This window comes from Monocercomonoides exilis (genome assembly GCF_001643675.1).
Source record: "Monocercomonoides exilis strain PA203 chromosome Unknown scaffold57-524287, whole genome shotgun sequence".
NCBI classification, from domain to species: Eukaryota; Preaxostyla; order Oxymonadida; family Polymastigidae; genus Monocercomonoides; species Monocercomonoides exilis.
The window spans coordinates 28,359-54,922 of NW_027150602.1; the positions used below are offsets into that span (position 1 = coordinate 28,359).

The window sequence follows — 26,564 nt, forward strand, 5'->3', positions numbered from 1 at the left end:
TTTTGAAGAAATAATTTTATTTGACTGACGTTAAGGATTTTGAAAAAAAATAAACTTCTTATGAAAAGAAGATGAAAGCTAATGAATTTTTCTTTCCCATGGAAAATGGTGAAAATTAATAAATGGAAGGTATAATAAAGAAATAAGAAAAAGGTTATTGCTATCAATGATTTTTGTGTCAACTGCGCTGAAGGTGAGTGTTTGAGTTGGAACAAATGTTGAGGAAAGAAGAGGGAGGGAGGAGTCTTGGGCATCTGTCATGCGAACAAGAGCAAATTCAATTGTGGAGCATGGACTGAGCTGTGTGATTCTGCAGAGATTGGTGTTTGTTCCGTTATTTGATACGATTTTATACATTGTAATGATAAAAGCCATCTGTTGAACTCAATATTATCTGTTTCTCCTGCATTCTAACTCTTTGTGTTGTGGTTATTGATCTACACTGATTGAATGGAGATTTCGTTATGGCATTGCTTTTGAAGAACACTATATTACCCTGCAACTGCTTTTTTCACTATCATTTTTCCAACAATGAGAATTGTTTAGGTTTTGTGCCACTTCTGTAAAACATTTTGAATTGATAATTATTCTTAAACTTATTCAATCATTGCTTATGCAAGACAACTGTTCCTATTTTGCATCATTGTTTTATTCAAATGGATTTTAAAAGGCAAACTTTTTTAATTCATTCAAAACTATTTCAAAAGAAGAAAAAAACAAAAAAATTATCTCAGTTTATTACTTACTTTTTTTCCAAAAAAAGATAATATAAATGTGTGAAAGTTTCGCATTCAATTAAATTCAAATGATAATTTTTTAAATAACAAAATATTTGTAAAAAGTTTGTAAAAAATTTTGTTAAAACAAACGCTTCAAGAATTGAAAAAGACAGCACTCACGTTATTAAGTGAGTTGTGGCAAATAAAAAAAATTAATACAAATAAAATACATGTTCATTAAAAAAATAAAATAAAATATTATTTGAAATATTTGCCACGCCTTTTTCATCTCTCGAAATAAAATAATCAAATTTAAAGCAAAAATACTTTATGCATACATAAATAAAAATACATTTCACAAAAAAATAAAAAAAATAATGATATAGAACAAATGAAGTGTAAGACTCGAATTCTGAAATTCTTTATTTGATTGAACTAGAATTCTCCGACTGTTCATAAGGAACCAGTTCTATGCCAGAAACAGTTGTTGTTGTTGAAGCGTCGGGTGTCTTGGCTGTGTATCCTTGTGAGCTTTCATCACTTTCACTTCGTGTGCTGCCTGTTCTTGTAACTAACTCACCATCTCTATCATATTCCGACACTTCGTCGATATCAATTGCATCAGAAATAGTGAGCTGAACAGCACCTGGAGGGAAGTGTTGAATAAATTCGCGCTTCAGACTCGCAAGTGAAAGCCGTTCTTCGGTGTTTGACGAGAGGCAAGACTTCACCAAGTCATCGAATGAAGATGAAGAAAGCAAACCATAGTCCACTCTTTCACCATTCTTTATCTTTGCTCCTGCTGTTTCGGCATCGTACTTGGCAAACGGGATCTGAAGCGTCAGACACTCCCACAGCATCATACCAATAGTGAATGACACGCTCTTATTTGTTGCTCCTCCCTTCATATTCCATTGAAGCTCAGGTGCCTTCCAGCGCAGGCTTTCGTTGTCGATTGTCTCATCTTCAAAGGCACTGGACTTCGTTTTTTCATTTTTCTTCCGTTTTCCAGATCGTTTATTTCCTTCGCAATCTGAAATGGAACTTGAGCTGTCTGCGGTTGAAGAGTCGACAGAAGACGAATCGTCGCTATCTTCAGAAGAAAAGCCAGAGTTAAGCGCAATCACAACTATCATGTGTTCTGAGAACAGCACGATATGCGGAGAAAGAGAGTCTAAGCAAGGAGATAATTCGCGATCCTGTTCGAAGGAATGTAGAGCACCATTCGCCACCCAGAACAGGATCTGAGCAGCTGTCATTTCTCTCTGTTCCATTGTACCAATTGCCATCTCCTTCTTCTCGTTCTTCCCGTGAAGTAACATGAACAACGAATCTCTCAAATCAACGATCATCTTTTCATGAGGCGATTCGCACGCCATTCCATCCACAAGGCTTGACATGGATGAAGTTGTTGGCACCATTTGTTCAATGTTCATTAGCGTTACAACGCTCGATTCGTCTTTTAGTTCAGCAGAAAGAGTGGCTCTGCAGCTCGAATCTTTTCCAGCTTTGATGCATTCATCGTCTTCATCGCTCTCCTCTTCCACTTTCTCCAGTGCCCAATCAGGAATTTCATCTGAGTGATCGAGAAGTATTTCTTGCGTTGAACCAACGTCTGTCAGTAAACTTTGCTGAGACTCAGATTTCGCCAGTTTATTTGCCTGATTCCGCTGCTTTCCAAACCCTGATGCTCTTTCGCACCTTATGCACGGCTCCTCCTCTGCTCCAAAGCCATATGTAAGCATTTCTATTTCTTTCGGGTTTTCCTTTGTTGTCTGCTCCACCATCACTTCCAATTGGTTTGAACGGCGCTTTTCCTTTCTCCATCGAATGACAACAACAATTATGCACAAAGCAGCTATGAAAAGCAAAATGCCAACAACTACCAATGCAATTATAACCCAAGAGGGTGTGGCTTTGTTGGTTCCTTCAACTATCCGATCATTTCCTTTCTCTTTTGTAATGTTCTTTATCACCTTTGACGAAGTTGAAGAAGGCATATCGAGATTTCCAAATAAAAGCGCTACGGATAATTCTGTCTGTTTTGCGGCAGAAGAAACATCAGTAGATTTAATCGTCGATATTGCCTCGTTTTCAGATATCCATCCATTGCTGTCGATTTCACGCTTTTCATATACATATTCTTCGTTGGTCTTATAAATAAGTCTAACAAAGAGATTGCATGGCATTAAAAGACTTCCTTTTAGAGTCAACCTTGTATCTGTTCCCAAATCATCAACTTTGACGGATTCTAAAATTGGAATGAAAAATGGAGATGATCTTTCAGCAGCGATACCTTCCAATGAGCATTTGTCTTGTAAGATCCAAAGAGAAGAGTTGTCTTTCAATCCATCTCCTCCTTTCAGACTAACAATATTCAGAGTTCCATCTTCAGAGCAAATAATGTTCCGGCGGGCAGATTTATAAGCAGAAATTGACTTGTTGTTGTTCAGAAATTCTCCTTTTTCAATTGTTAAATTGCCGCCAAAAAGAGAAATTCCTCCAACAGAAGAATTGGCAATAGAAGTCTCTTTTATCGTTGCTTGGCAGTTTGTCGCATCAACGAGCGATCCATTCCATCTGCATATTTCATCGATTTCTCCGTCATTTTTCGCTTCAACGATAGACTCTTCCCAACCATCAAATACACACGCATCAACCTCAATGTTTTTGCAATTGAGCGCAAGTAGCTGTTTCCCTTTTGTAGCCAGGCAAGAGCAAAGACAGAGTGTGTTGTTGATAAACTGAATAGACTTTTCTTTCAGACTGGATATTACTCTTCCTTCGCTTCCACCGCAGCTAACATTTGTGAAGGCGCAAAGTGAGGCTGAAAATGCTTTTTCGATCTCTGTTTCGCTGTTATCTGTTATCAGTGTCTCTCCATCCTCAATATGTATTGCACTTCCTTCTTCGACTTCAATTTTCTTAAACACGGATTGAAGCAAAGCAATCGTTGAATTTCCTGAACATGAAATAATTGCTTCTTTGGCTTTTGCTGTACTAATGGTTAATTGAGAAGCAGAAAAGGTGCTTCCTGAGCATGAAATAAAGCATTTTCCTCTTAATCCTTCGAAGTTAACTCTGTCCAAATTGGTAGATGTATGGCTCTCACAGCTGATAATATGATTAACAACTGAAAACTCGCTAAATGTGGATTCTGTAATTTTCAGTGTTCCTCCAACAACTGCAATCAAGCTTCCTTCAAGCTGTGCTCCGATTTCTCTACAAACGAAATTACATGTATTCATTCTAAGTTTGCCGTTCAATAAGCAAATCAAAGACGAGTGAATAATTTTTAAAGCGCCACCAAAGATAAAAGCAACATTGTCTATCTGCACATTCTCTTTTGTTGCAATCGCATATTCCCTTTCAGCACTTTTCGCAATCGTGCTGTTCATCAAAATTGCGCATGACTCATCCAGAGGCACAACTGAAATTTCCGATAAATCTGTTTCTCCTTCCATGCTTGCCTGCGCATCAATGAAGATCGTCCTGCGTCTGCCTTCTGAAACATGTTGCACAACAACATCCAACGTTTTGCATGGGCCTGTAAAGTTTCCGCACCTCTTTCCGTTTTCTCCATTTGACGAAACGAGCACTTGCTCCCCTCTAAAGTACCTAATCTCATCGATCAAGTCGCGGTCTCTTTCAGAAGCAGCCATGCTTTTTTCCCTTCCAAATATCGCATTCCTTGAATCAAACACAGACTCATCGAAGTCAATCAAAAACTGGTCTGAAGTCACTTGCGACTCAATGTTTACACACAAAATAAACACGTCCCGCCCAGAACTCGCATTGTTGAAGCTGAAACGCACGTTCTTAAATCGGAATCCGAGTGGATTGTCATTCGATAAATGTTCATTTCTTCCTGAAGCAGGAATGCTTCCACAATCCAAATAGACTCCTCCGCCTTTTCCACTTGCTGTCGATGCTATGCATTTCCCCAGTGACGTACCGTTGATGTCAAACATAATTGTGTCGCTGTTTCCAGGCCCCAACGTAAAGAGCATGCTTCCTCCTCTGGCAGAAGTTTTGCTTTCGCAACCGTTCAAAATGCATCCATTCATTTTGTATTTAACATTGTTTATTGTTTCACAGCTCAAAAGGCAGCTTCCTCCATTCTCTTTTATTATCTCATTCATGCGACACGAAATGAGCTCCAGAATGCAATCGCCATTTGGCAGTATTGAGAAAGATGAGCGAGCGCCAAGCTCTCTCCCAGAAAAGGAAGAATGAGTTTCTGGAATCGAAAATAATGGATATTTTAATGTTAACCCTTCAAACTGGCAATTATCAATTTTCCCATCAATGTCTGTTGCGCCGAATTGCATTGGCTTTGAATCAAACGCCAAATCTTTTAAATAGAATTCTTTTATTTCAAATGCTCCTGAACGAACTTCAATAAGGCAATAAGAAATTGCATTATTTGTATCTTGATTTAGCATCATGGAGCAGTTCTTCATGAACAGCACTCCGCTTGATGACAAAATAAGAACTGTTTGAGAAGTTGTGAATTCAGTTGGGATGGTGAATGCCAGCAATGTTAGCTTTAGTGTCTTGCTGTTAAATAAAACGCAATCTTCCGATCCAACGGGAGGAGATAACGAAGATATCGATGCTGCAATAAAAAGCCCTGCAGGTGTATTTTGCAATGATCCAATTTCGCGTTCAGATACGTCAAAACAGCTGTCAACATTTGCTGAATTCTCAATCAGAAGCTGTGTGACTGGCTGGTCAGGCTCTGTTGTATTTATTATATGATGCAATCCAGTTGAAAATGAAGAGCAAGGAAGAGTTTCCTTTCCGCATCCCTTCACATCTGCTCCGAAACTTGATGACACAACTATTTTTTCTGAATTATATTCTACAATAAAAGCAAGAAGATCAACTGACTTTGTTGTAAAATAAGCTGTATCCATTCCAGAAAAGGCATTTGTGTCTGAAGTCCATTCATCGAGATTTATCAAAAATTGCTCAAGCTTTACAGAAGAGCTAAGATCAGCACATGAGAAAAAGACATTCTTCCCCATTGAAGCAACATTATCCGAAAATTTTATCTTCTCAAAAACAAAGTCAGCATCAGCACCAATAGAGTCTATAAAGCAAAATCCTCCTTTTCCAGACGCAGGCGAACAACTGCACGAAGATACTATACTTGTTCCGCTGACCGCATCTCCTTTGACACTAAGTGATCCGCCTGCCTTGAACTTTATTTTCATTCCTCCGCCTTCATTGCTTTCTAATGCAGTCAAACTTGTGATTGAGCAATTTATAAACGAAAGAGAAGAAGATAGTGGATCTGTAATGATAACAGATTTGGAAGTACCTTCTTTCGCAACAATTCTATCAAATGAGCAGTTCCTAAAGATAAATTCAGAAGTTGCAGCATTGTTGGACTGTTCTGATTGAGCACTGACTTCAGCGGCAGTCAAAAGCGATGCTGTTTGAAGCGTAACTGACAAAAATTGGACTTGTTCAAAGGTTGTAGTGACCGATTGCAATATCTCGATAGGCGATGCTGAAAATAGCAAGCTTTCAACAGTGCAGCCATGAAACAACAATTTTCCATTGGTGGCAGATACAAGAGAATAGCCAATCGAAGAAAGGAAATTGCTTTGCTTAGCAAAATTGCACGAAGAAAGCTGTAGCACTCCTTCAGAAGCAGCACATTTGATTACTGACGATTGACGCCCAACAAATTCAGATGGTAATGAAAATGTAATGTTAACAAAATTGGTATTGCCCGCAATGCCAATCGCTGTGTCTTTGTCGCTGGAAGGCAGATCTGAGCAGATGGTTATTCCTGTGCCTTGAGAAGGCGAAGCAGCTGAAAGTGTCAAATTCTGAAATTCGTAGTACGATTCGACTTCAACCAACGTGTCAAAAATTATTTCCTTGTTGATGCTATCGCTCCTCACATTTTTCATGCTTTTCCAAATTGAATGACAAGGAAAGTCTTCAGAGCCGCATCGTAGGACATCATAGCCTGTGTTAGACACGTGAACTTTATCTGATACAAACTGAACCAAAAACACAATCAAATTCACAGAATTAAAAATTGTGTCTTTGCCGATATATGCTTTTCCTCCTTCGATAGCTGGATCACTAACTGGCAAGAACAGCTTATCAGCAGACACAGACTCGTTCAACGAATCAAAATTAAAGAAGAGATTTTTTCCAATGTGGGCTTTATTGTTTGAGTATTTTGACTCAACGCTTAAGTCATACTGACCTTCGCTTTGTTGCTTGCTCAAATAGAGGAAACCTCCTTTCCCTGTTGCCTCGTTACAGAAACACTCTCCAACTTGGCAGCCAGAAATACTAATTTTTCCTGTGTCTTTCAACCAAATATTGATAACTCCGCCTTCTTTGCATTCTGCATTGCCAACATTGCTGAAATTGCATTCGTCAAAGTTCACAGTTCCTTCGAGATGCGTAGAAATGATTGGACTCATCGTTGTTTGCGGAGAAGCAGAGCATCGAGTAAATGAAGCATTCATCAGTGACAAAGTGCTATGTCCTCCTGTTGTCTCTGAGAAGAAGGTTGTTGAAAATGCAATTGTGCTAATGGAAGTGTGGTTAAGAGTAATTGTCGATGAGCCTGCGTATTTGATGAATGAACTTTCCAAACAGAAACTGCGCTCTCCAATTGAACAATTATTAAGCATCACCGTTCCGCCTTTCACTTCAATGGTATTCAAATAAACAGAAGAATTCAACTGCTCGCTATCAAAATTCGAATCGTTAACGATAAGCGAGCTTTCTGTTGAAATTAGTGCTTTCAGCACGTTTCTAACAGATGGCAAATACAGTTTGATTTTGTTAAATGTGAGAATGTCGTGGTTTATTATTGCTGCATCAAAAGTTGTGCTTGCGAAGTTAAATGAAAGAATTGAAGGAGTCGAACTTGAAGATGACAAAATAGTCATCGAAGATAAATCAATAGGCTTGCTTATAACAGCTTTCGTAACAATAGATATTCCTTTGTTATCAGAAGATGTATCAAGAATCTTGTCCATTCCATATTCAAATGTCTCGCACGGCTCGCTTTCATTCCCGCATCTGAACCAGTCGTTTCCATGACCAGAATCTGCATTCTTCACATTGACAATTGCCAGATGAACAGTCATCATAAAAATTAGATCGACATGTTGGTCAATAGTAGAAGTATTGCATCCATACATCATGTTTTCAACATCAGTTGTTGGAGTTAGAAGATTCCCAAATTTTTCAAATGTCACACAAGAATTAAGATTTGGAGCTTGAATGTATATGTCTCGTCCATATTTTGCTTTGTTAGACACAAAACTGCATTCAGTAATTTTATAATCGCTGCTAATATCTTTCAATAGCAAAAATACGCCTCCTCCTTTTCCAGCCGATTCACTAGCAGTATTAGATGATATTTTGCATTGGCTAATTTCAAATTTTTTATTCGCCCCAACTGCAAAGGAAATGGCTCCTCCATTGATTGATGCTGGGCAAGACGACGAAGAAAAATTGCATGATGTAGCATTGAAGGAGCCGATGCAAGTCGAAGAAGAAATAACAACACATGAACTTGTCTCTTTGGTCGATGAAATTCGTTCAAATCCACAATTGGACAATTCAATTTGCTGCGAAGATGATCCACTCCCTAATTGTGAAATAAGACCTGCTTTGGAAGAAGTGAACTTGAGGTTTGCAAAGCGGCTGTCAGAAAATTTGAAAATCCCATTTTGAAGGGAGAACAATGAACAAGAGCAACTTAATTCACTGGAAGCATTAAATGATGTGCTTTCAAGAACAAGGCTACCTCCGCTTATTGAAACAAGCGTAATTGTTAAAGCATTTGAAGCACTTCCAACAAAAATACAATTTGAAAAGGTTTGAGTTCCGCCTGTTCCACTCAACAAACTCTGAACTGAACTTCCTTGAGGAACCGAGCCAGTTGAATAAACAATGTTTTGAGATTTAAAGGCTCCCGATGATATAAGTGCAGAATTCGCGTTTCCTGCAATTCTGTCAATCGTAACTGTAGCGTTTACTGTTGATTCATTTCTTTCAACAAGAACATTTGACACATCAGTTCCTGACATAGACACTTCCACAGTTCCATTTGCTTTGATTGTATGTGAAGATCCATTAAAGCGTTGAACAGCCTGCGTAATCGACTTGCAATGGGCGACTGTTGACCCGCAATACTTTCCATCGCCTCGCGACGCATTTGAAGCGTGAATTATCGACGATGAGTATCCAAAGATGAACGGCATCAAGTCGAAATCTCCCTGAAACGTTGCATTGTCTCTTCCATACCATGCATTTGTTCTATTCGGAACATACGTCGGAGTTGCTGCAACAGAATAATAAGAATCAAGATTTGCGTTTGGCAATGAAGGAACGAATATAAATACATCTCGTCCAAAAAGCGCTTGATTTAATGAGAACTGACATCTGCTTATCGTAAATTTAGACAGTGATCCGCTTGTTGAAAAGTACAATGCTCCTCCTCTTCCACTGCTTTGACTGACGCAGCAACTTGTAAATGTGGTGTTAGAAAAGCTTATTTGAGAATCATCAGCGTTTAAGGACAGCACACCACCATTCGTTCCAATTGAATTAAGACTTGAAATTGATGATATTGAACAGTTATTAAGTGCAAGGGATTTTGGTGTATACCCGGTTCCAAAAATAGCCGAATTATTTTTTGATGCAGTTATATTTGTGAAATTGCAAAACGAGAATGTCGCCTTCGTCACTCCATTTGCCATTTGAAATAAACAATTGGTTGCTAATCTAATGTTCTTTGTTGCCACACGACTGAAGGACAGCGTTCCGCTTGAAAAATAAAACAAGCTGTAAGAAAATTCGTCAGTCCAGACACTTGGTGTAGAAATCGTAATATCAGTCATTGTAAGGTTGAAATTACCAGAAGAACCATACATAATCCTACAAGAATTTTTGTTCACATTAATTGTGAATGTAGAAATCGTTACATTAACAGCTCCAGAAATGGAAATCATTGAGGTTGCTGTGTATTTATTCATATTAAAAATAACTTTTGTTTGACTTTCTCCGAACGCGTCCACTTTCCCTCTTGTTGAATTAATAATCCAATTATCTGTCTCGCTGTATGAGCCATTAAGAAGTTTGATTCTCTTCAAATAATTTGGTCTCCGATTGCTAATAGCAGTGTTGACTGATTTGCATGCTGTGCTTGTACTTAATCCACAATTAACTGTAGCACTTCCAGTGGAAGCAACAATCTGATATGTATCCATTTTAAGGAGCTTTGAATAATTTGCTCCATCCATATGCACTCTATTTCCATCATTATATGTAAAACTTGATGAAAATGTTATGTCAACATCTTTTGTTGTCCAATCGAAATTATGAACATAAAAATCCGGCCCAAGATTATTTGTTGCCTTGCAGTCATAAAAAACATTGTTTTTTATGGTTCCGTATCCAACTTCATTAATGTATATTCCTCCTCCATAATTTGCTGTGCAATTCTCAAACGTACAATTCAAAACAGTCAAATTATAATTGATGGTTCCCCAAATTTCTCCATCATAAAATAGACCTCCACCGTTTGTTCCTGTACAATCTTTAAAAATCGTAGAAGTAACATTTGCATTTTTCCCTGTTATGCTTTGCTTTGCTCGAGAAACATGAAACAACGACGAAGAAGGAGTCGAATGAGAGCAGTCATAAAATTCGCAAAGATCACAGATAAAATCTTGCGATGGAGAAGTAAAAGAAAGCCCGTGAACAATGCCTCCATAAAATGCATCGTGAACCTGGATGAACGTTGAAGACCTCAGCACCGATGTAAGAATAAAAGAATGATTTTCCTTTGCTGCAGCTTCATTTCCAGTTTTCACCTTGATTGTAAAATTCGTAAAACAACAAGTTTCGACAATTTCATAATTTCCAATCCCTGAACACAGTAAAGACGAAGATTTGCTTGATACAACTGTAAAATCAAAGAAGCATGAATTAATAAGTTTAACTCCAGAAGAAGCTTCATTCTGCAAATTTACGATAGAAGGCAACTGCCTTTTGCATGTGCAAGTGTCTATCGAAACGTTTGAAAGCAAAACAGATCCTGATGAAGCAAACGGAGTTAATGCTTTCGAAGAATAAACAAATTTTGTGTTGCAACAAAAAAGCGAAGATGTTCCATCAAGAACAGAAATAGAATGTTGCGATAAGTCAATGAAAGCAATGTCATCAAGTTTTAAGGATGAGTTTGCCAAAAGAAACAAATAGTTTGAACTTGCGGTATAATTTGGTAATATCTGCTGAAATTGTGTTGAAGTTGAAGTCTTCTTGTTTATAAATATCTTGTTTATTTCATATATCTCATTTGCGGCTTCAAAAGCCGCAAAAAAGCAAAAAACCAAAAATTCTTTCGTTGTTAAAATATTGATCATAAAACTATAACTTTAAATTGTTATAAAAAAATATTTGTTTTTATTTCCAGTTTATGTTATAATCAAAAAATGGTTGTTAAAAACGCCAACCAAGAATAATATATGATGAAAAAATAACCTTGTTCAGGAAAATGACCATATTGAGAATATACATAATGCATTAAATAAGACAGTGAGAAAATTCTTTTATACGGACTGACAGCAAAGAACATGAAATTTTTTTCATGCACTGAACCTGTTGCTTCATTTATTCATTTGAATAACAAAGAAAAGCAAAGCAATTTACAAATGATTTTCTCGAATAAATCACAAAAAATAAATATTTACATTTGTTTGTTAAAAATTCAATCAAATTAATCTCTTTCTCAAAATTTGATTGATTTCTCCAACCTTGGTTTTATTCCAACAGCTTCAATACACAACGCTTTTTTCATGAAAAGTCACATGATGTCATTAATTATAAACTTTCAGTCTTCTTTTTTTTCGAAATTTAAAATTAGGTTCATGAATCGTTTTGGCTTCATATTATTCTCATCCAATAGATAATCATCAAGCTTTTAAACAGCAATAATCAAAACAAACATACTGATTTAAAAATTGATCGATGTCCATAATCACAAAAACAAGTTTATAATCATATTTTTTTCGGAACGGTAACAAAAAAGAAAGCATATTCAAGTTGCAATCACATTTCAGTAGAGATGTATGTATTATTTCTCAACACTTGTTTATCCTAAATTTTCTTGAAATTTTTGTTTTTCCAAAAAATAAAAAATAAACAACTTATTTAAATACACGTTGATAAAAAATCAATTGCTTATGTTTTTAGAAACAAACTTTCTATTTAACTTTTGTTAAACTGTTTCAATGAATCAAAAGCCTATCTCATCAACTTCTGCTTCAGAACAACAAATTAATCAATTATCTGTTCTTCATCGGCCTTCACCCCATCGTCCAATAAATAGTTTTGAAACGATCGAAAATTCAATCAAACTCAACAAATCTACGAATAATTCTTCATCATTACAACGATCAAAGCATGTGGCGAATGACAATCCTGAACAGGAAAACTTCAAAAATGAAGAGAAAGAAAAGAAAAGTGAAAAAGAGCTCGCAAATGCATTGAACTCATTTCTTTCAATTCCTTCAAAACGAATTACACGCAATCATTTTGAATCTCATAAATCATCCGAGAGAGCCTACAATTCTTCTGTAAAGAACGATGTTATCAGGCAACCATCGGATGCAAACTTGCATAAACGCAAAAAATCGAAAAGTAAAGATATACTTGATGGAGTATCTCCGCATTTACAAGCCAGTAGCACGTTCTCAAATCCTTCGGTAATATCTCAGGACAGCTTAACTGCGAAAGAAAATTCCAGAACAGAAAGTAATGACGAAAAATCAAAACAAAAATTTGAGAGCAAAGACGATGATCTTATGCAGAATCCTGCTGTACTTCGGCTACTGCGGCACCAGAGGGAGAAAGACGCCCTTCTTCGGGTGATTGATCTGACAGAGATGGATCGCGATGAAGTTTTGGCGCAGCTTGAGAACGAACGAAAAAAAGCAGAACTTCTCCAAGACGAGCTCAACAAAGAAAGAGAAATGAGAAAAGAAGCCGAGCGGAAAGCGACTCTTCACACAAGCGCGGCAGACGAGGAGCAGATGCACTTGGCAGCCAACAGCTCTGCGGAAGATGGCGAGAAAGGAAAAGGACCGAATGTCGTGGCAGCATCGTCTGCTGCACACAAAAAGCGAAAGAAAAAAAAGAGCAAGGCGAATCGTTCCAGCAGCTCCCCTTCGCTTTGCTCGCACACTTTTTCTGCTTCTTCTCCGGCTGACGAAACCAACCAGCTGATGTCTTCGATGCTTCAGCAGGCAATTGAGGCATTTTGCGAAGACAGCTTACCTCTGCTTTCTGCAGCCAGCGCACCTCAATCTGTTTCTTCTTCTTCTTCTTCTTCGCAGGAAGACAACAACACGCCTCAAAAAAGCGAGCAGCAGAGCAACCTTCTTGGTGCTTCTGAGCCTCGTCCGACATCTGCCAAGCCAAAAGAGACGAACCAGCGTCTGCATCCTCCATTGCACTCACCAGATGAGCTGAAGGAGCAGCCGAAGGAGCAGAACAGCACAGCCGAGGGAGTCAACCCTTCGCCTTCTTCAACCATCCGCACTTCATCCAGCAGCCACAATTCTTCTCTCTCTTCTCATCCTCTTTCGGCACAAACTGTCTCTTCTTCAAATTCTTCTTCTTCTTCTTCTTCCTTCCCTCCCTTTTCCTCCTCCGAAGCACACTCCAGAGACTTCTCTTCCTCTCTCCAGCTGCCTCGCACCTCCATCACACCCTCTCCGTCACACACTGCACAAAGCCCTTCTCTTTCTGCTCTTCCACCACATCACCCGTCCAGCGCTGCCACTTCTCCTTCTCTTCTTCAAACACCTTCTGCCTCTCTGAAAGACAGACTCCGAACTTTGCTCCCTCCACGCGTCCGCTCCACGCCTTTGTCTGTGCCACACCAGGAATCACCTTCTCTTATTCCATCTTCTGCTTCTGCATCTGCCTCATCATCATCTTCTTCTTCTTCTTCTTCTCCTCCTCCTCCTCCTGAGCAATTAGAAGATCATTCATCATCAAATGCTTTAGCCGAAGCTAATAAACAAAGTATTCCATTTGGAAAGGACACAAAAACCATCAATCAGAATTCTCCTGTTTCTGACAGCACAAATCTCAATGAAAATCATCCTCCAATTCGAAATTCATCACACGCCGAAGCAACACTTGCATCACTCGAATCATCTCCATTCAAACATTCAGCAGCTCTTCTTCTGTCAGCTGCACCAGCACGCGATTCAACTCCATTCGCATCGACAAAAGCTCTTCTTTCATCACTTGTTTCGCCTTCTGCCTCGAATGAACAGCCTCACAACACATCAGCCACTCCACCAGCAGCCAAACAAGACTCATCTGCCGGCAAACGAACAGCATCTGAAAGAAGAGCCCTCCGACGAGCAGAGCAGGCCACGCTTCAGGCGTCGCTTCAGACATCTTCTGAGTCAACTTCACACAATCAGCACTCGCCGCCTCTCTCTTCTGCTCAGAGGGATCCGCGTGTGATTGCACTGCAGACGGAAATGGCGAAGCTGAAGCAGAGATTGACTGGAGTATCTGCGATGAATGATGGAGGTGATGGAAAAGATGAGGTGAAGGCAGAGAAAGACGAAGAAAAAGAAGAAGAAGGAACAAGAATGAAAGCATTTGGAGATGGTTCTGCGAGAAAAGAACAGGAAAATGAATATTCTGTGAAAGATGGAGAAGACGAAATGTTTGCTTCTTACAAACAGAAAGAAGCAGATATTCCAAAAATCAGCAATTCTGTTGAAGAAAAAGGCAATGAAGATGATGAGGATGAAGAAGATGAAGAAAAAGAAAAAGAGAAAGAGAAGAATTCGATGAGGCTGAAGGAGTCTGTTCGGCAGATTGAATTCTGGTGGAAGTCGAGAATGGACATCAAAGCAGCACAAAACGAGCTTTCGCAGCTTCGCTCAGAAAGACGGGCATCTGACGAATTCTCTCAGAAAGAAGGAGAAAGAGAAAGAGAAGAAGAAGGAGAAGGAGAAATAAAAGATAAGAATACTTCATCTGCAATGAATGCTGATTTGAACAGGGAAGAAGATGAAAGCAAGCATTTTCATTCAGATCACAGCTCATCTGCTGCCTCTCCTTCACACTCAGATCATCAGATGATGCAACAAATACAGATGAAGGAGCAGAAAGAGGTGAAAGAGATGAAAGAGCAGACATCTTCTGTTCCTTGTTCTCCTGTCTCTCTCCACTCACACACATCCTCCATCGCCACTCCTCCCATCCAGCGCTTCAGCCAGCAAGCTCTTTCTCTCTCTCCAACATCATCTGAATCTGCATCCCATCCTCTCCTCTCCTCTGCCTCTTCCTTCTCCTTCTATCGCTCTCTTCAGCAAGCAGACAGCGAAGACACAACATCCACTCACCCTTCTGCTTCTTCTTCTTCTGCTGCTGCTGCCCCTCTCCCAATCACCTCGCCTCGCATCTCTTCTCCTCCGCCTCGCAAACACTCCACTCAAAAGGACAGCCCTTCGCCCACGCCAACCATCTGCACCACACTTTCTGTCCCGCTCAGTGCCACTCACTCGCCTTCTCTGCAGGCTTTGTCCCCTTTTTCTCCTTCTCTCTCATCGCACCACTCATTCATCCCCTCGACACCCACACGCACCTCTTCCTTCTCTTCTCCCTCATCGCCACTGGGGAGACAGCTCGAACAAGGCAACATCCGCAGCGACAGAACAGCTGTGCTTCCTGTTCAGCTGCCGAAGCTCTCCCACAAACATCAAAACTCCTCTGCCTCTCTCTCCTTCGCACTCTCTGCCACTCCACCTCTTTCACTGCCTCCTCTTGCCCACACACATTCTGCCTCTTCCCTCCAAAACCAGCCGCCTTTCGCAAAACAACCGCCTGTCGCTGCTGTTCTCTCAAATCTGCGCCGTTTTGCTGACAAAACGCCTCCTCCTTCGCTGCAGTTTGTGTTTGAAGATGGAACAGTCTCAAATTCGCCCATTCCGTCTGCCCTCCTGACGACATCAGGGATGCTTCTGCAGTCGCCCAACCAGCAGAGGCGAATGGCGCTGTCGATGAGAGAAGACAAGAAGAAGATGAAGATGAAGAAGAATAACATCAGTTCCAAAGAGAATGACGATGATAAAGAGAATGAGGGACAGAATGTGTCAGAAAGAGTGTTGAGTCAAGAGACTTCTGCAAACAGAGCAGAGAAAAGTGCATCTGCTTCATCGGATGGGCTGAATGGCTATCAAAACCCGCCAACCATTCAGAGTTTGTGGCCACTCAAACAGCAACAACATTCACATAGAATTCCATTGAATTTGCAGACTCAGCGAAAAAGTGAGTCAGAAATGAGACATTTTCAAGAAGAAGAGGATGCTCTTTCATACAGCAGCGATGAAGAGAAAGGAATGGAAGAAGAAAAAGAAAAAGAAAAAGAACGAAAAGATGAAGAATATGAAGAAGAAGATGATGATGATGATTCGGTTTATAAACATTCAAAAGAAGACGATGTGCAAACACACAGAAGAACGAAGAGCAATGGCAGTGTTTCTTTTGCCACGCAAAGTTCAATCAGAAAAGGAACAAGGAACGAAAACAGAAGAGAAGAGAAAAAGAATAAAGAGAATAAATCAAACAAGCAAAAAGGTGGATTGATGAAAGAAGAAGAAGAAGAAGAAGAAGAAGATTATTTGACAGCAAATGATGTTAAAGAAAAGCAAAAAGAATTGTTAGCTTCTGTTTCCAAGCAGATTGAGAAGAGAAGAGAAGAAGCGGCAAATGTTAGCAATAGATTTGCTTCTTTGAAAGAAAGAAATCAAAATAAAGTGAATAACTTTGGAATATCAGATGAAGAAGAGGAAGGTGACACAGAAGATGAAGATGATGATGAATATAATGAAGATGATGATGGAGAAGAAGCAGAAGAAGAGAGAAGGAAAGAAGAGAGTTCAAAAAGGAAGAGCGAAAATGCCATTTTGAAACATCCGATTGAAATGAATGAAACATTCAAAAATGGCAAAGAAGCAACAAATCGAATGGATGAAGAAGAGGAAGAAGATGATGAAGATGACGATAATGAGGAAGAAGAAACAGAAGAAGAAGAAAAAGAGGAATACAAAGTGAATCAAACAGATAAACTCAAGAATCTGTCAATTGATCATCCAATGACTGAAAACAGAAGAAAAACTTCTCCATCACATTTGCAGCCAACATCGCCAGATGCATTCGAGGCAATTCAAACGCCTTCTCCCACGTCTTCTCTTTCGTCTTCGTCGCCTTCTCTTCCTCCTTTTGCCTCGTCTGCTTCTGCACAGCACGATCAACAAGAGCCATCGACTTCAAGTTATTCTGCTCCAAAACAAGACATTTATCAGTCACAAACAATTGCATCAAAAGAGACTTCTCCTTTTTCTTCTTCCTCTTCCTCTTCTTCTTCCACTTCACCATCCACTTCATCTTCCTCCTCTTCTTCCTCCTCTTCTTCTCCTCTTTCATCCACATCTGCATCCACATCCTCAACACGGCAGACACCTTCCACACGGCGATTGAGTCGCTATGAAGCATTGAAAGGGAAGACGATGGAGCTGAGCCAGCGGCTGAAGGCAATCGGCGGAGAAAAAAGGCAGCCAAAGAAAGAAGCAGAATACTCAAAAGAACAAAACTCAGACAACTTGATGAATTCACAGCAACATCAGCAGCTTCACAATTTGGATAGAAGTCAAAAAAACAGATTGGAAGCAACAGGAAATGGAGGTGTGAGTGGAAAGGGAGCAGCACCTTACAGCAACGCCAGCTGGATGGAGGCACTGGAGAAGATGCTGTCGGAGAAGGAGCAGAAAAGAGAGAGCCAAGCCGATTTGAAGAGACGCGAAGAAAAACAGCAGGAGAAAAAGGAGAAGGCAGTTGCTTCTGCATCTTCTTCAAATGTTCATTCGGAGCATTCACATTCATCACAGCCAGCTGGCTCCTTCATTGGCAATCTTCTATCTGTCTCACAGAAAGAAGCAGCACCTCGTTCGAATTCGTCGTCTCTTGACACTCTTCTCAAAAGACACAATCCAGTTGCTGTTGCCAAACCTGCTGACAACACACAAAATATTCCTTCTTCTTCTCTGAATAATTCTGAAGAAGATGCTTCTTATTCTGATGACCACAAGAGCACTGCTGTTCAGTCAAAGGAAGATGCAGCTGAAATGAAAGAGAAAGAATTCGATGGAAACATCAAAAAAGAATCAGATGAAAAGAAATGTGATGATGATGCACATGATGTTTCATCTAAGGCTGTTTTGACTTCTTCTTTCTCTGATCCCTTCCTCCTGCGCTCGCCTGCCCATCTCTCGTCCTCCTTTTCTGCTCCTCTGTCTCCATTCACTCTGGACGGGGCACACTCTTCTCTGCCTTCTCTGCCTTCTTCAATGACACTCAGAGAGAAACAGGAAACTCAAACACGATTAGCCCCTCAAACAACTGCTGCTGCCTCTCCTCCTCGTTTGTCACATTCAATGGCACCCCTTTCACAGCAAACTCCTTCCCATCTTCATTCTCTTCTTGCAGCACGCACTTCAACTACGTCTGCTCATTCAATGATGCCTGAGACTGACAACAGATTGAATAAATTAATGAACCATTTCGGTCCTGCAAAAGCTAGAACACTTAATCCACCAATCTCTTCTGTTTTAACAACTAAGCAATTTGCACATGCTTAATGAAAAGGAAAAAAAATCATTCATAACAATTTATTTGTTTACTATTATAAGTGTGGTTTTAAAATAGTTGTGAAATATTTTATTTTTCTATTTTATTGTGAAAATGATTGATCAACAAATCCATATTTACTTTTATCAATTTTTATTTGACAATTCAGATGTTTTGGTTAAATATTTTAGTTAGCTGCTTTTGTGTATTACATTCCATACATTTCGAAGGACTGGATGGAAAGGGAGGGATATACAATTTGCAGATTATAGATCCAAATAAAGTGATTTTTAAAAAAGTCGTTCCATTAACTTCACAGAAACTATACAACAATGAATCAAATGAAAATGAAATATTTCCTGCAAATTTTAGCTTACTAAATGTATATTAGTTTATTTTTCGGCTTTATTTTTAAAACTTTTAAAAATTCAACAATCTATTCAGGAGCATAAGGATTCTCTTCCAATCAATCACGTTTTTGATCAGCAAGAATGCGGAGGAAGTTGGGCTTTCTCCTCAATGGATACAGCTGGAAGTTGGGTTTCGAACGTAACAAGAAATGATCAATTACGAATAAATTTGGTAATGTCTCCTCTTCACGAGCTTAATTGCAATACACGATCAGGTTCAAATCTTGGAAAACAACTTTATAGCAGTATACTTTTTTTTGTCGTCAAATTTGTTTATTTCTTTCTTTTTGTATTTGTTTGTTCAAATCATGTACAACAGAGGGATGCGATGGAGGACATCTTATTTTATCTTTTTTAAGTGTGTAATCATCTTCATTGTTTAATGACAAGTATTTATATTGAACTTTTTTTTTAGATATCATTCAATCTGGTACTGTTGCCGATGAATGCCAGAAATTTGATGGAAATACCACAAACTGCAGTCGTCGTTGTGATGATGGAAGAAGGGCGCACATATTCACTCCGTTTGAATGAATTTTTCAATTGAATATTTTATGATTTTTTTGCAGTCACGAAGCACACTATCATGCTTATTTTATCGAATTTGATGAATACGGTGAGTTTGAGAAGAATTGGATGAGAGTTCTCATGAATTTTGGACCAGCTTCGGGTTTGTCACATCCAAATTCTCTATTTTTAAAAGTAAATGCTTTAACTTTAATGTGACACCACGATAATTCATCTGCTGTTTGGTATCAGTTACGATGAATGCATATCCTTCTCTGAGTGAATACAAAGGAGGAATTTATCGGAAAGAGAAATCAGAGAGAAACTTTGTTTTGCACGCTGTCACTTTATATGGATGGGGAGAACAACTAGAAAATACTACAAATGGAGAGCAGATGACAAAATACTGGCTTATTAAAAACAGGTTTTTATCATAAATTAAAATATTTTTTATTTTTAATTGAAATGCATTTGTTTTTTTTTCTTCTTCTTCTTTGAAAATTCTTAAAGTTGGGGAGCTGAATTCGGAGAAAAAGGATTTTTCAAGATCCCACGTGGTGTTGATGAGTGCCATATTGAAAAGAATGGATTGTATTACTTTCAAAGACCGCCTCCAAAGAAGATTGCTCCGCCTCCAATGCCAACTCTTGAAATGTATGACACTGATGGTTCATATCAAAATCGGAAGAAAACGCAAAATGAGTCAAAAGTTCCTTCAGCAGTGATTGTGCTTGCAGCGCTAAGTGGATCCTTTGCAGTTGCATCACTTGTTGCATTGATTGTGGGAAGGATTGCAATTTTCAGAGCGGAGAAGCAAAAGAAGCGAAGGCAAATGATGAGAACTTTGCCTCAATTTAACTGGAGCATTCCAGAAAGTGCTTTGACAGCAACAAAAAAATCACAGTGGAACGGAACTGATTCAAAAGAAGTTTCCAAAGCAAAAACAATCTCTTCGCAGCCTGATGATGAAATAGAAGAAAATGATGATGATATTTCAGGTGGTAATCGTGATGCGAGTGATAATGAAGAATCATCTTCAGAGGAAAATGAAATGAAAAAGCCTCTTTTCAGTGATCATTATACATGAAAAATCATAATTGTTTGTAAGCAAACAGTTCTCAAAACAATATAATTTCAATTTTGTTAAAGATGCTTTATTTGTTGGATTGTTTTATGGCTATTGTTTTTCTTTAGTTTTCAATACGTTTCAATTTTTATTGAGTGTTTTTATGAGGAATGTTTTAGATTGTTCGAAAAATAACGTTGTTTTTGCAATCAACTATTTGTTTATTTCACGGTAATGGTGCAAGATTTTTTTGGATGAAAACGCCTAAAATACACTTCTTTAAGCATTCACTCGAATATCAGTTAATTGAAATTATCATTCTTTTTGTTTTTTGTTAAACAAGGAATTTAATTTTTCTTCCAAAAATCAATATTTTTTGAAAAAAACATATATAAGATTGACCTAGTGATTAATTGTTTGATTCTCAAATTTTCTTTTTATCATCAGGGAAAAAATGAATACAAAAAACAAATTAAATCTCAATGCCCAAAACAAAAATAATAGAAAATTATTTCTTGGATTTTTAAGAAAATATTGTTTCTGAACAACTCAGATCTTTCTTTCCGTCGGAAAAGCGTTAATGATCAAAGAAGAAAAAGCAACGAATATTAAAATGTGGGCAGATGGGAAAACCGAAGCAATGCAATGGATTATTGAGAATAAAACAGAGCCTCCATCAGAGGTTCAGCACGATGCATCAATTACTGATAACAATGGGAAAACAATGGCAATGCACTGGATTGCAAATATCAAAACAGAGCAACCAGAATGGATGAGGCATGACATTACACTTTCCGACAAGGATGGATGGACGATGGCTATGTATTGGATCGAGAATGCGAAAACAGATCCACCAGAGTGGATGAGACACGATTCAACACTAACTCAAAAGGATAAAGAAATAATGGCAATGATATGAATTTATAATGTAAAAACAGAACCACCAGAATGGATGAGACATGATATTACACTTGTTGATAATAACGGATGGACAATGGCCATGCTGTGGATTTATCATGTCAAAACAGAGCCACCAGAATGGATGAGACATGATATTGCACTTTCCGACGAGGATGGATGGACGATGGCGATGATATGGTTTCAAGAAATCCAAACAGAACCACAAGAATGTATGCGGCATAATAATGCGCTTGCTGATAAAGAGGGAAATACAATGGCCATGCTATGGATTAATCATGTGAAGACAGTTCCACCAGAATGGATGAAACATGACAAAATTCTTGCTAATATTTATGGAGTTACAATGGCAATGAAATGGATTAAATGTGTCAAGACAGAACCACCTGAGTGGATGAGACATGATGCAACACTAGCCGACAAGAGCAGATGGACAATGGCCATGAAATGGATTGCTAATGTCAAAACAGAACCACCAGCATGGATGAGACATAATATTGCAATTGCTGATAATGAAGGATGGACAATGGCAATGTATTGGATTCAATTTTTAAAGACTGAACCACCAGTGTGGATGAGGCATGATAATGCAATTGTTGATTACAATGAAAGGACAATGGCCAAGTGGTGGATTCAAATTTTAAACGAAGAACCACTCGAATGGATGAAAATTTGAAGAAACAACAAAATATTTGTTTAAGTGAATCAGCAAGTTTTTCCAATGGTTTTTTTTTCTTTGTGAATTGGAAAATCTGTGGAATATGAATTGAGGTTGAAGTTCGAAAAAACAAAGTTCAGTTCTTTCATCTAGCTAACATCTTTTTGAGAGATGCATTGTCTTTCTAAAGATATGCGAATCTTTTATGAAAGATATTCATTTCAATGCATTTGCTTTTCTTGTTTAATTCTCAAAATGATCTCGCATCAACAATATAAGATACAATGAGAATAGAAAAGGGCAAGAGGTTACTTTCGCGGTACCCACTTTTTTTATGATATTCATTTTAAAAAACGCTTCTCGGATTAACCCTAATCTTCATATACCCAACAAAACCATAAACCAACAATAAATCCTATATGATCTCATTAACTTCGAAAACCCTAAAATCAAGCAAACATAATAGAGAAAATGCGAAATAAATTGGGTGATTATTTTTGAAATCAAAAACAATTTCGGGGTGTTTGTTTTTCATGGGTTGTCTGCCTTTGATATGAGGTTTGATATTCAAATGCTGAATTCATAACAACTGAATTAGAGAAAAATGTTTTTGCACAAATTAAAATGATGATGTTATTTGTTAATGTTTTCATTTTTCAGTGTTCATTCATTTTAATTCAATACAAATCTTCGAACTGTAATATTTAAGAGATCAAATATGATTACAACAATTATCACCTTATTAGTCATTTTAACTAACTAGTGCAATTTCAAGTTTCGGACACGAATTTTTTATTAACCCAGTTAAATTTGAAATAACTGAGAAAAACGTAAATTAGCTGGCCTTCATTTAAAAAATTTGAAAAAATTTTTTCATATGTTCGGAAAATGGTCGAGATCTTGTTCTGAATTGGTTTTGTTCGTATTGTTATGTTCTTTTGATTCGATAAACATCGTTTTGGGTTTTTTTAGAGAATTGTTTGTGTAATGTTTATGTCACGGGTTGTAATTATTAAATCCATTTTTTTTTTCGATAAAAATTTCGGATTAATAATACAATTTGAATATTTCAAATTTAACACTAAAATGTTGTTTCTTTGTTCATGGAAATTTCTTCAAAAACATTGACTTTTCTATTAATTTTTATTCATTTTTCATTTGACAGAATAATCCATTTTCATAGTAAGCAAAATATCTTATTTTTCACACACCGAAAAATGTTGTGATTTCAAAAAAAACACTCACATCCAAAAAGTTAAAAAAAGGATTTATCTTGACTTTTTTGGAAATTTCCATTTTTTTGGTTTTAAATGGAAAAATTAAAGAAGCGTTGAAAAAACATCTTTATTATTTTGTTTTCTATTTATCAGTTTATTAATAACTGTCAATCAGATTGATAGGTAAAGTTGTGAGATGGTCATGTTTTTTGTGGTATTGGAAAACTTTTGAAATTTCTCTTTAATAACTATTTTTGATTCAGTTTGAAAAAAAATAAAAAGAAAGTGATACAAACCTATATAGTTTTTCATGCCTTTTAGCATAATTAGACTCAATGACATTCGCGGAATTAGAAAAAACTGAATGAAATAAATTTTTTTCACAATATCATTGTTTGATATGCCAATGATTGTGTGCGAAAACGTTTTCTCGAAAATTTGAAATTATCAGAAAAATCAATTTTTACATATTATTGATGGGAATAGATAAAAAAATAATAATTGCTAAAAATAAACAAAATCCAGATCTTATTATGCTTAAGCTGAAAAAGCATTTAAAATGAATGAAACGTTCTTTCGGAGATGAAGATGTCAAAATATTTTTGAAAAGTTTCTTATGAATAATTTTCAATAAAACAAAAATCGAATTTTTTCATCTAATTTTTGTTCTTGCTCACGAAACTTCACGAAATAGGAAGTCAAAATTGGATAATGCAACAAGATTCTATTCAAAAAACTTTTATAAGATGTCATGGATTTTTGATTGTTATTTAAAACTTTTTATTTTTGTTGATACAGTAAAGTTCGGTTATAATCACCTCGGTTATTATCAAGACCGCGAGTAATCACATTTTTTCGTGAATCAAAAAATTTGGCAAAGTTTCGTGTGTAATTTCATCGGTTGTAATCAAGCCAAAATCGCGAATAATCACAATTTTTTATTTGAAATGGGATTTTTGAAATTAAGTTCTTTTTTTAATCAAAAAAAAAAAAAAAAAAAAAAAAAAAATAAATTGATATTATATTAATTCTCAATTAATGAAAATGTTTTTAAATAAAAACACATAGTGATTAAAAATTGATTAATATTTTAAACCCAAAATTGTTTTAAAAAATATCAAAATGATGGAAAAATCAGTAAAGCAACAGAAAAGAACTCAGCTATCTTTTCTACAAAAATTGGATATTATCAACCATCTAAAGAAAACACCTCACACTCCACGAAACAGCATCTGCTCTGATTATCATGTTGATCCTTCAACAATTACAAAAATATGGAAATCGAGAGATTATATTATTCAAAAGGCTTCTGAAAATGCAAAACCAAATGAAAAAATAAAAATTCGTGCTTCAACTTATCCTGAAATTGACAAAGCATTGATTATCTGGTTTAGGCAAATTAGATCTACAAATTCATCGTTGCCAATAAATGGCAATCTTTTAATCGAAAAAGTGAAGTCCTTTGCAGAAGATTTTCATTTGGATATTCCAAAAGAACATATGGGTAATTCTTTATGAAAAGTCGCAAACGTTTAATTTTCAAAATAAAATTTTTTTTCATATTTTGCTCAAATTTCTGTTTCCACTCACGAATCTTCTTTAAAATGTGTGAAATAGCATTGTCCAGAAATAGATACCATAAATGTGAGGTTTCGTGAGTGGAAATTAAAATTTGAGCAAAATGTGAAAATTTCAATTTATTTGAAAATTAAACATTTGCGACTTTTCAAAAATAATTACCCATATGTGGAAAAGTTGGATTGACAGATGGAAAAAACGTTACAATATCACATCAAAAAAGATATCTGGAGAGGTCCTTTCAGCTGATGTATCATCTGCAGAAACTTGGATAAAACAGACTCTTCCGACAATTATTAGCGAATTTGGCGAAGAAAATGTTTTTAATGGAGATGAATTGGGTTTGTTCATTCACGAATTAATTAATAGAACATTCACAGAAGGTTCAGAAAAAGCTGTTGGGATGAAAACACCTAAAGACAGAGTCACAGTGTTTTTGTGCGTAAACATGACAGGAGAAAAATTTAACCTTTTATGATTGGAAAATCGAAAAATCCGAGGTGTTTCAAACGAAAACATTTACAAGTCAATTACACCCAATCCAAAAATGCATGGATGAATGTAATTTTGTTTAATGATTGCTTAAAATTGCTTAATTCGAAAATGGCTTCAATGAACAGAAAAATAGCATTGGTTGTGGATAATTGTACGGCACATAGTTTGATTTCAACAGATTTTTCACATATTTCCTTGTTTTATCTTCCACCGAACGTTACTTCAATTATTCAACCCCTTGACGCTGGAATAATATAAACATTCAAACATTATTTCAAAACCTCTCTGCTTCGAAAGAAATTAGCGAAGATTGAAATGAAAGATGATACAAGAATTGATTTATTTGAGACTATGAACATGATTTCAAAAGCTTGGAATGATGTTAAAAAGGAAACAATTGAGCATTGTTTCGAACATGCAGGATGGAAGAATCTTAAGGAACCAAGGAAAGAATTATCAATAATGAAAGAAAGTGAAATGAGTGAATACGCCGATCTGTTTGAAAGAGTGAAAAGTCAAGACAAAAGCTTTGAAAATGAAACACTTGAAGATTATTATACAAATGATGATAATACAACAACAAGAGAATCTCTTTCAAATACTGAAATTGTAAACTTTGTGGAAGAAAAAATAAGAAATGAAGAAAAAGATGATATTCCAATACCTTCAAAAGAAAAACTAGAAAATCATAAAGAAAAGGTTATCAGCACAACTGAAGCGTTTCATCAATGGAAAATTTTGAAACCATATTTCGAAGAAAACATTGAATCACCAAAAACTTTCTCCGCATATGAAGAAATTGATTCATTCATGGACAAAATTGCAACAAAACATTTGATTCAAACAACGATAACAAAATTTCCATGCATTCAGCCGTGCACAGAAAAAAGAAAAAGAACAGATAGCGAAGAAGATTACACACTTGTTAAAGGAGATAAAAAAATCAAAACACTGTAAAACGTTTTGCGATTTCATGTTTATTTGTTGCTTCATATTAAGATTATGAATCTTTCAATGCAACATTTTTTTCACTCAAAATATAAATATCTTTTTCACCACACTTTCAATATGATATAAAAAAATGAATTTTGCATTTTCTCATTTTTGCAAACATGGAATGAGCTTTGTAGAATCAACTTGAAATAACCCAAGTTCCAAATAAATCTGACAGCAGCTAACAAGAAATGATCCATCCTGTGCCTGCTGCGATCTAATCTCAGAATATCACACAGATCTTCGACAGCATCCACATAAGCGAAGGCTTCATCACCGTCTTCAACTGTT

General features: G+C 36.9%; 5 protein-coding genes across 5 annotated transcripts; 4 read left to right on the plus strand and 1 right to left on the minus strand.

The window, feature by feature from the left end:
- Positions 1-721: 721 nt before the first annotated feature.
- MONOS_7748 (uncharacterized protein) lies at positions 722-9,979 on the minus strand (the record flags this gene model as incomplete). The annotated part of the gene is made up of 3 exons (XM_067878096.1): positions 722-5,658; positions 6,409-9,647; positions 9,780-9,979. The coding sequence occupies 3 exons, from the start codon at positions 9,977-9,979 to the stop codon at positions 1,142-1,144; spliced, it is 7,956 nt and encodes a 2,651-aa protein (XP_067719940.1). The 3' UTR covers positions 722-1,141.
- A 1,786-nt stretch (positions 9,980-11,765) lies between these two features.
- On the plus strand, positions 11,766-18,442 carry MONOS_7749 (uncharacterized protein; the record flags this gene model as incomplete). Its single annotated transcript, XM_067878097.1, has 2 exons — positions 11,766-11,840; positions 11,967-18,442. The coding sequence occupies exon 2, from the start codon at positions 12,005-12,007 to the stop codon at positions 18,440-18,442; it is 6,438 nt and encodes a 2,145-aa protein (XP_067719941.1). The 5' UTR covers positions 11,766-11,840; positions 11,967-12,004.
- Positions 18,443-18,587: 145 nt separating this feature from the next.
- MONOS_7750 (putative Cathepsin B-like cysteine proteinase) lies at positions 18,588-20,665 on the plus strand. Its single transcript, XM_067878099.1, has 7 exons — positions 18,588-18,813; positions 18,876-19,086; positions 19,161-19,199; positions 19,257-19,365; positions 19,411-19,511; positions 19,601-19,772; positions 19,859-20,665. The coding sequence occupies exons 1-7, from the start codon at positions 18,601-18,603 to the stop codon at positions 20,433-20,435; spliced, it is 1,422 nt and encodes a 473-aa protein (XP_067719942.1). The 5' UTR covers positions 18,588-18,600; the 3' UTR covers positions 20,436-20,665.
- Positions 20,666-21,027: 362 nt separating this feature from the next.
- Positions 21,028-21,333, plus strand: MONOS_7751 (uncharacterized protein; the record flags this gene model as incomplete). The annotated part of the gene is made up of 1 exon (XM_067878100.1): positions 21,028-21,333. The coding sequence occupies one exon, from the start codon at positions 21,028-21,030 to the stop codon at positions 21,331-21,333; it is 306 nt and encodes a 101-aa protein (XP_067719943.1).
- A 75-nt stretch (positions 21,334-21,408) lies between these two features.
- On the plus strand, positions 21,409-22,008 carry MONOS_7752 (uncharacterized protein; the record flags this gene model as incomplete). Its single annotated transcript, XM_067878101.1, has 1 exon — positions 21,409-22,008. One exon carries the CDS (start codon positions 21,409-21,411, stop codon positions 22,006-22,008), a length of 600 nt encoding a protein of 199 aa, XP_067719944.1.
- Between the last annotated feature and the right edge of the window lie 4,556 nt (positions 22,009-26,564).

What these genes read in the sequence shown, in the direction of transcription:
- MONOS_7750 (XM_067878099.1), top strand. Translation starts at nt 18,601, where the DNA reads ATGTTTTGGTTAAATATTTTAGTTAGCTGCTTTTGTGTATTACATTCC. An exon ending in TGGAAAACAACTTTATAGCA is followed by an intron (nt 19,087 to 19,160) that starts GTATACTTTTTT and finishes CATGTACAACAG; the next exon opens with AGGGATGCGATGGAGGACAT. An exon ending in GAATTTTGGACCAGCTTCGG is followed by an intron (nt 19,512 to 19,600) that starts GTTTGTCACATC and finishes GTTTGGTATCAG; the next exon opens with TTACGATGAATGCATATCCT.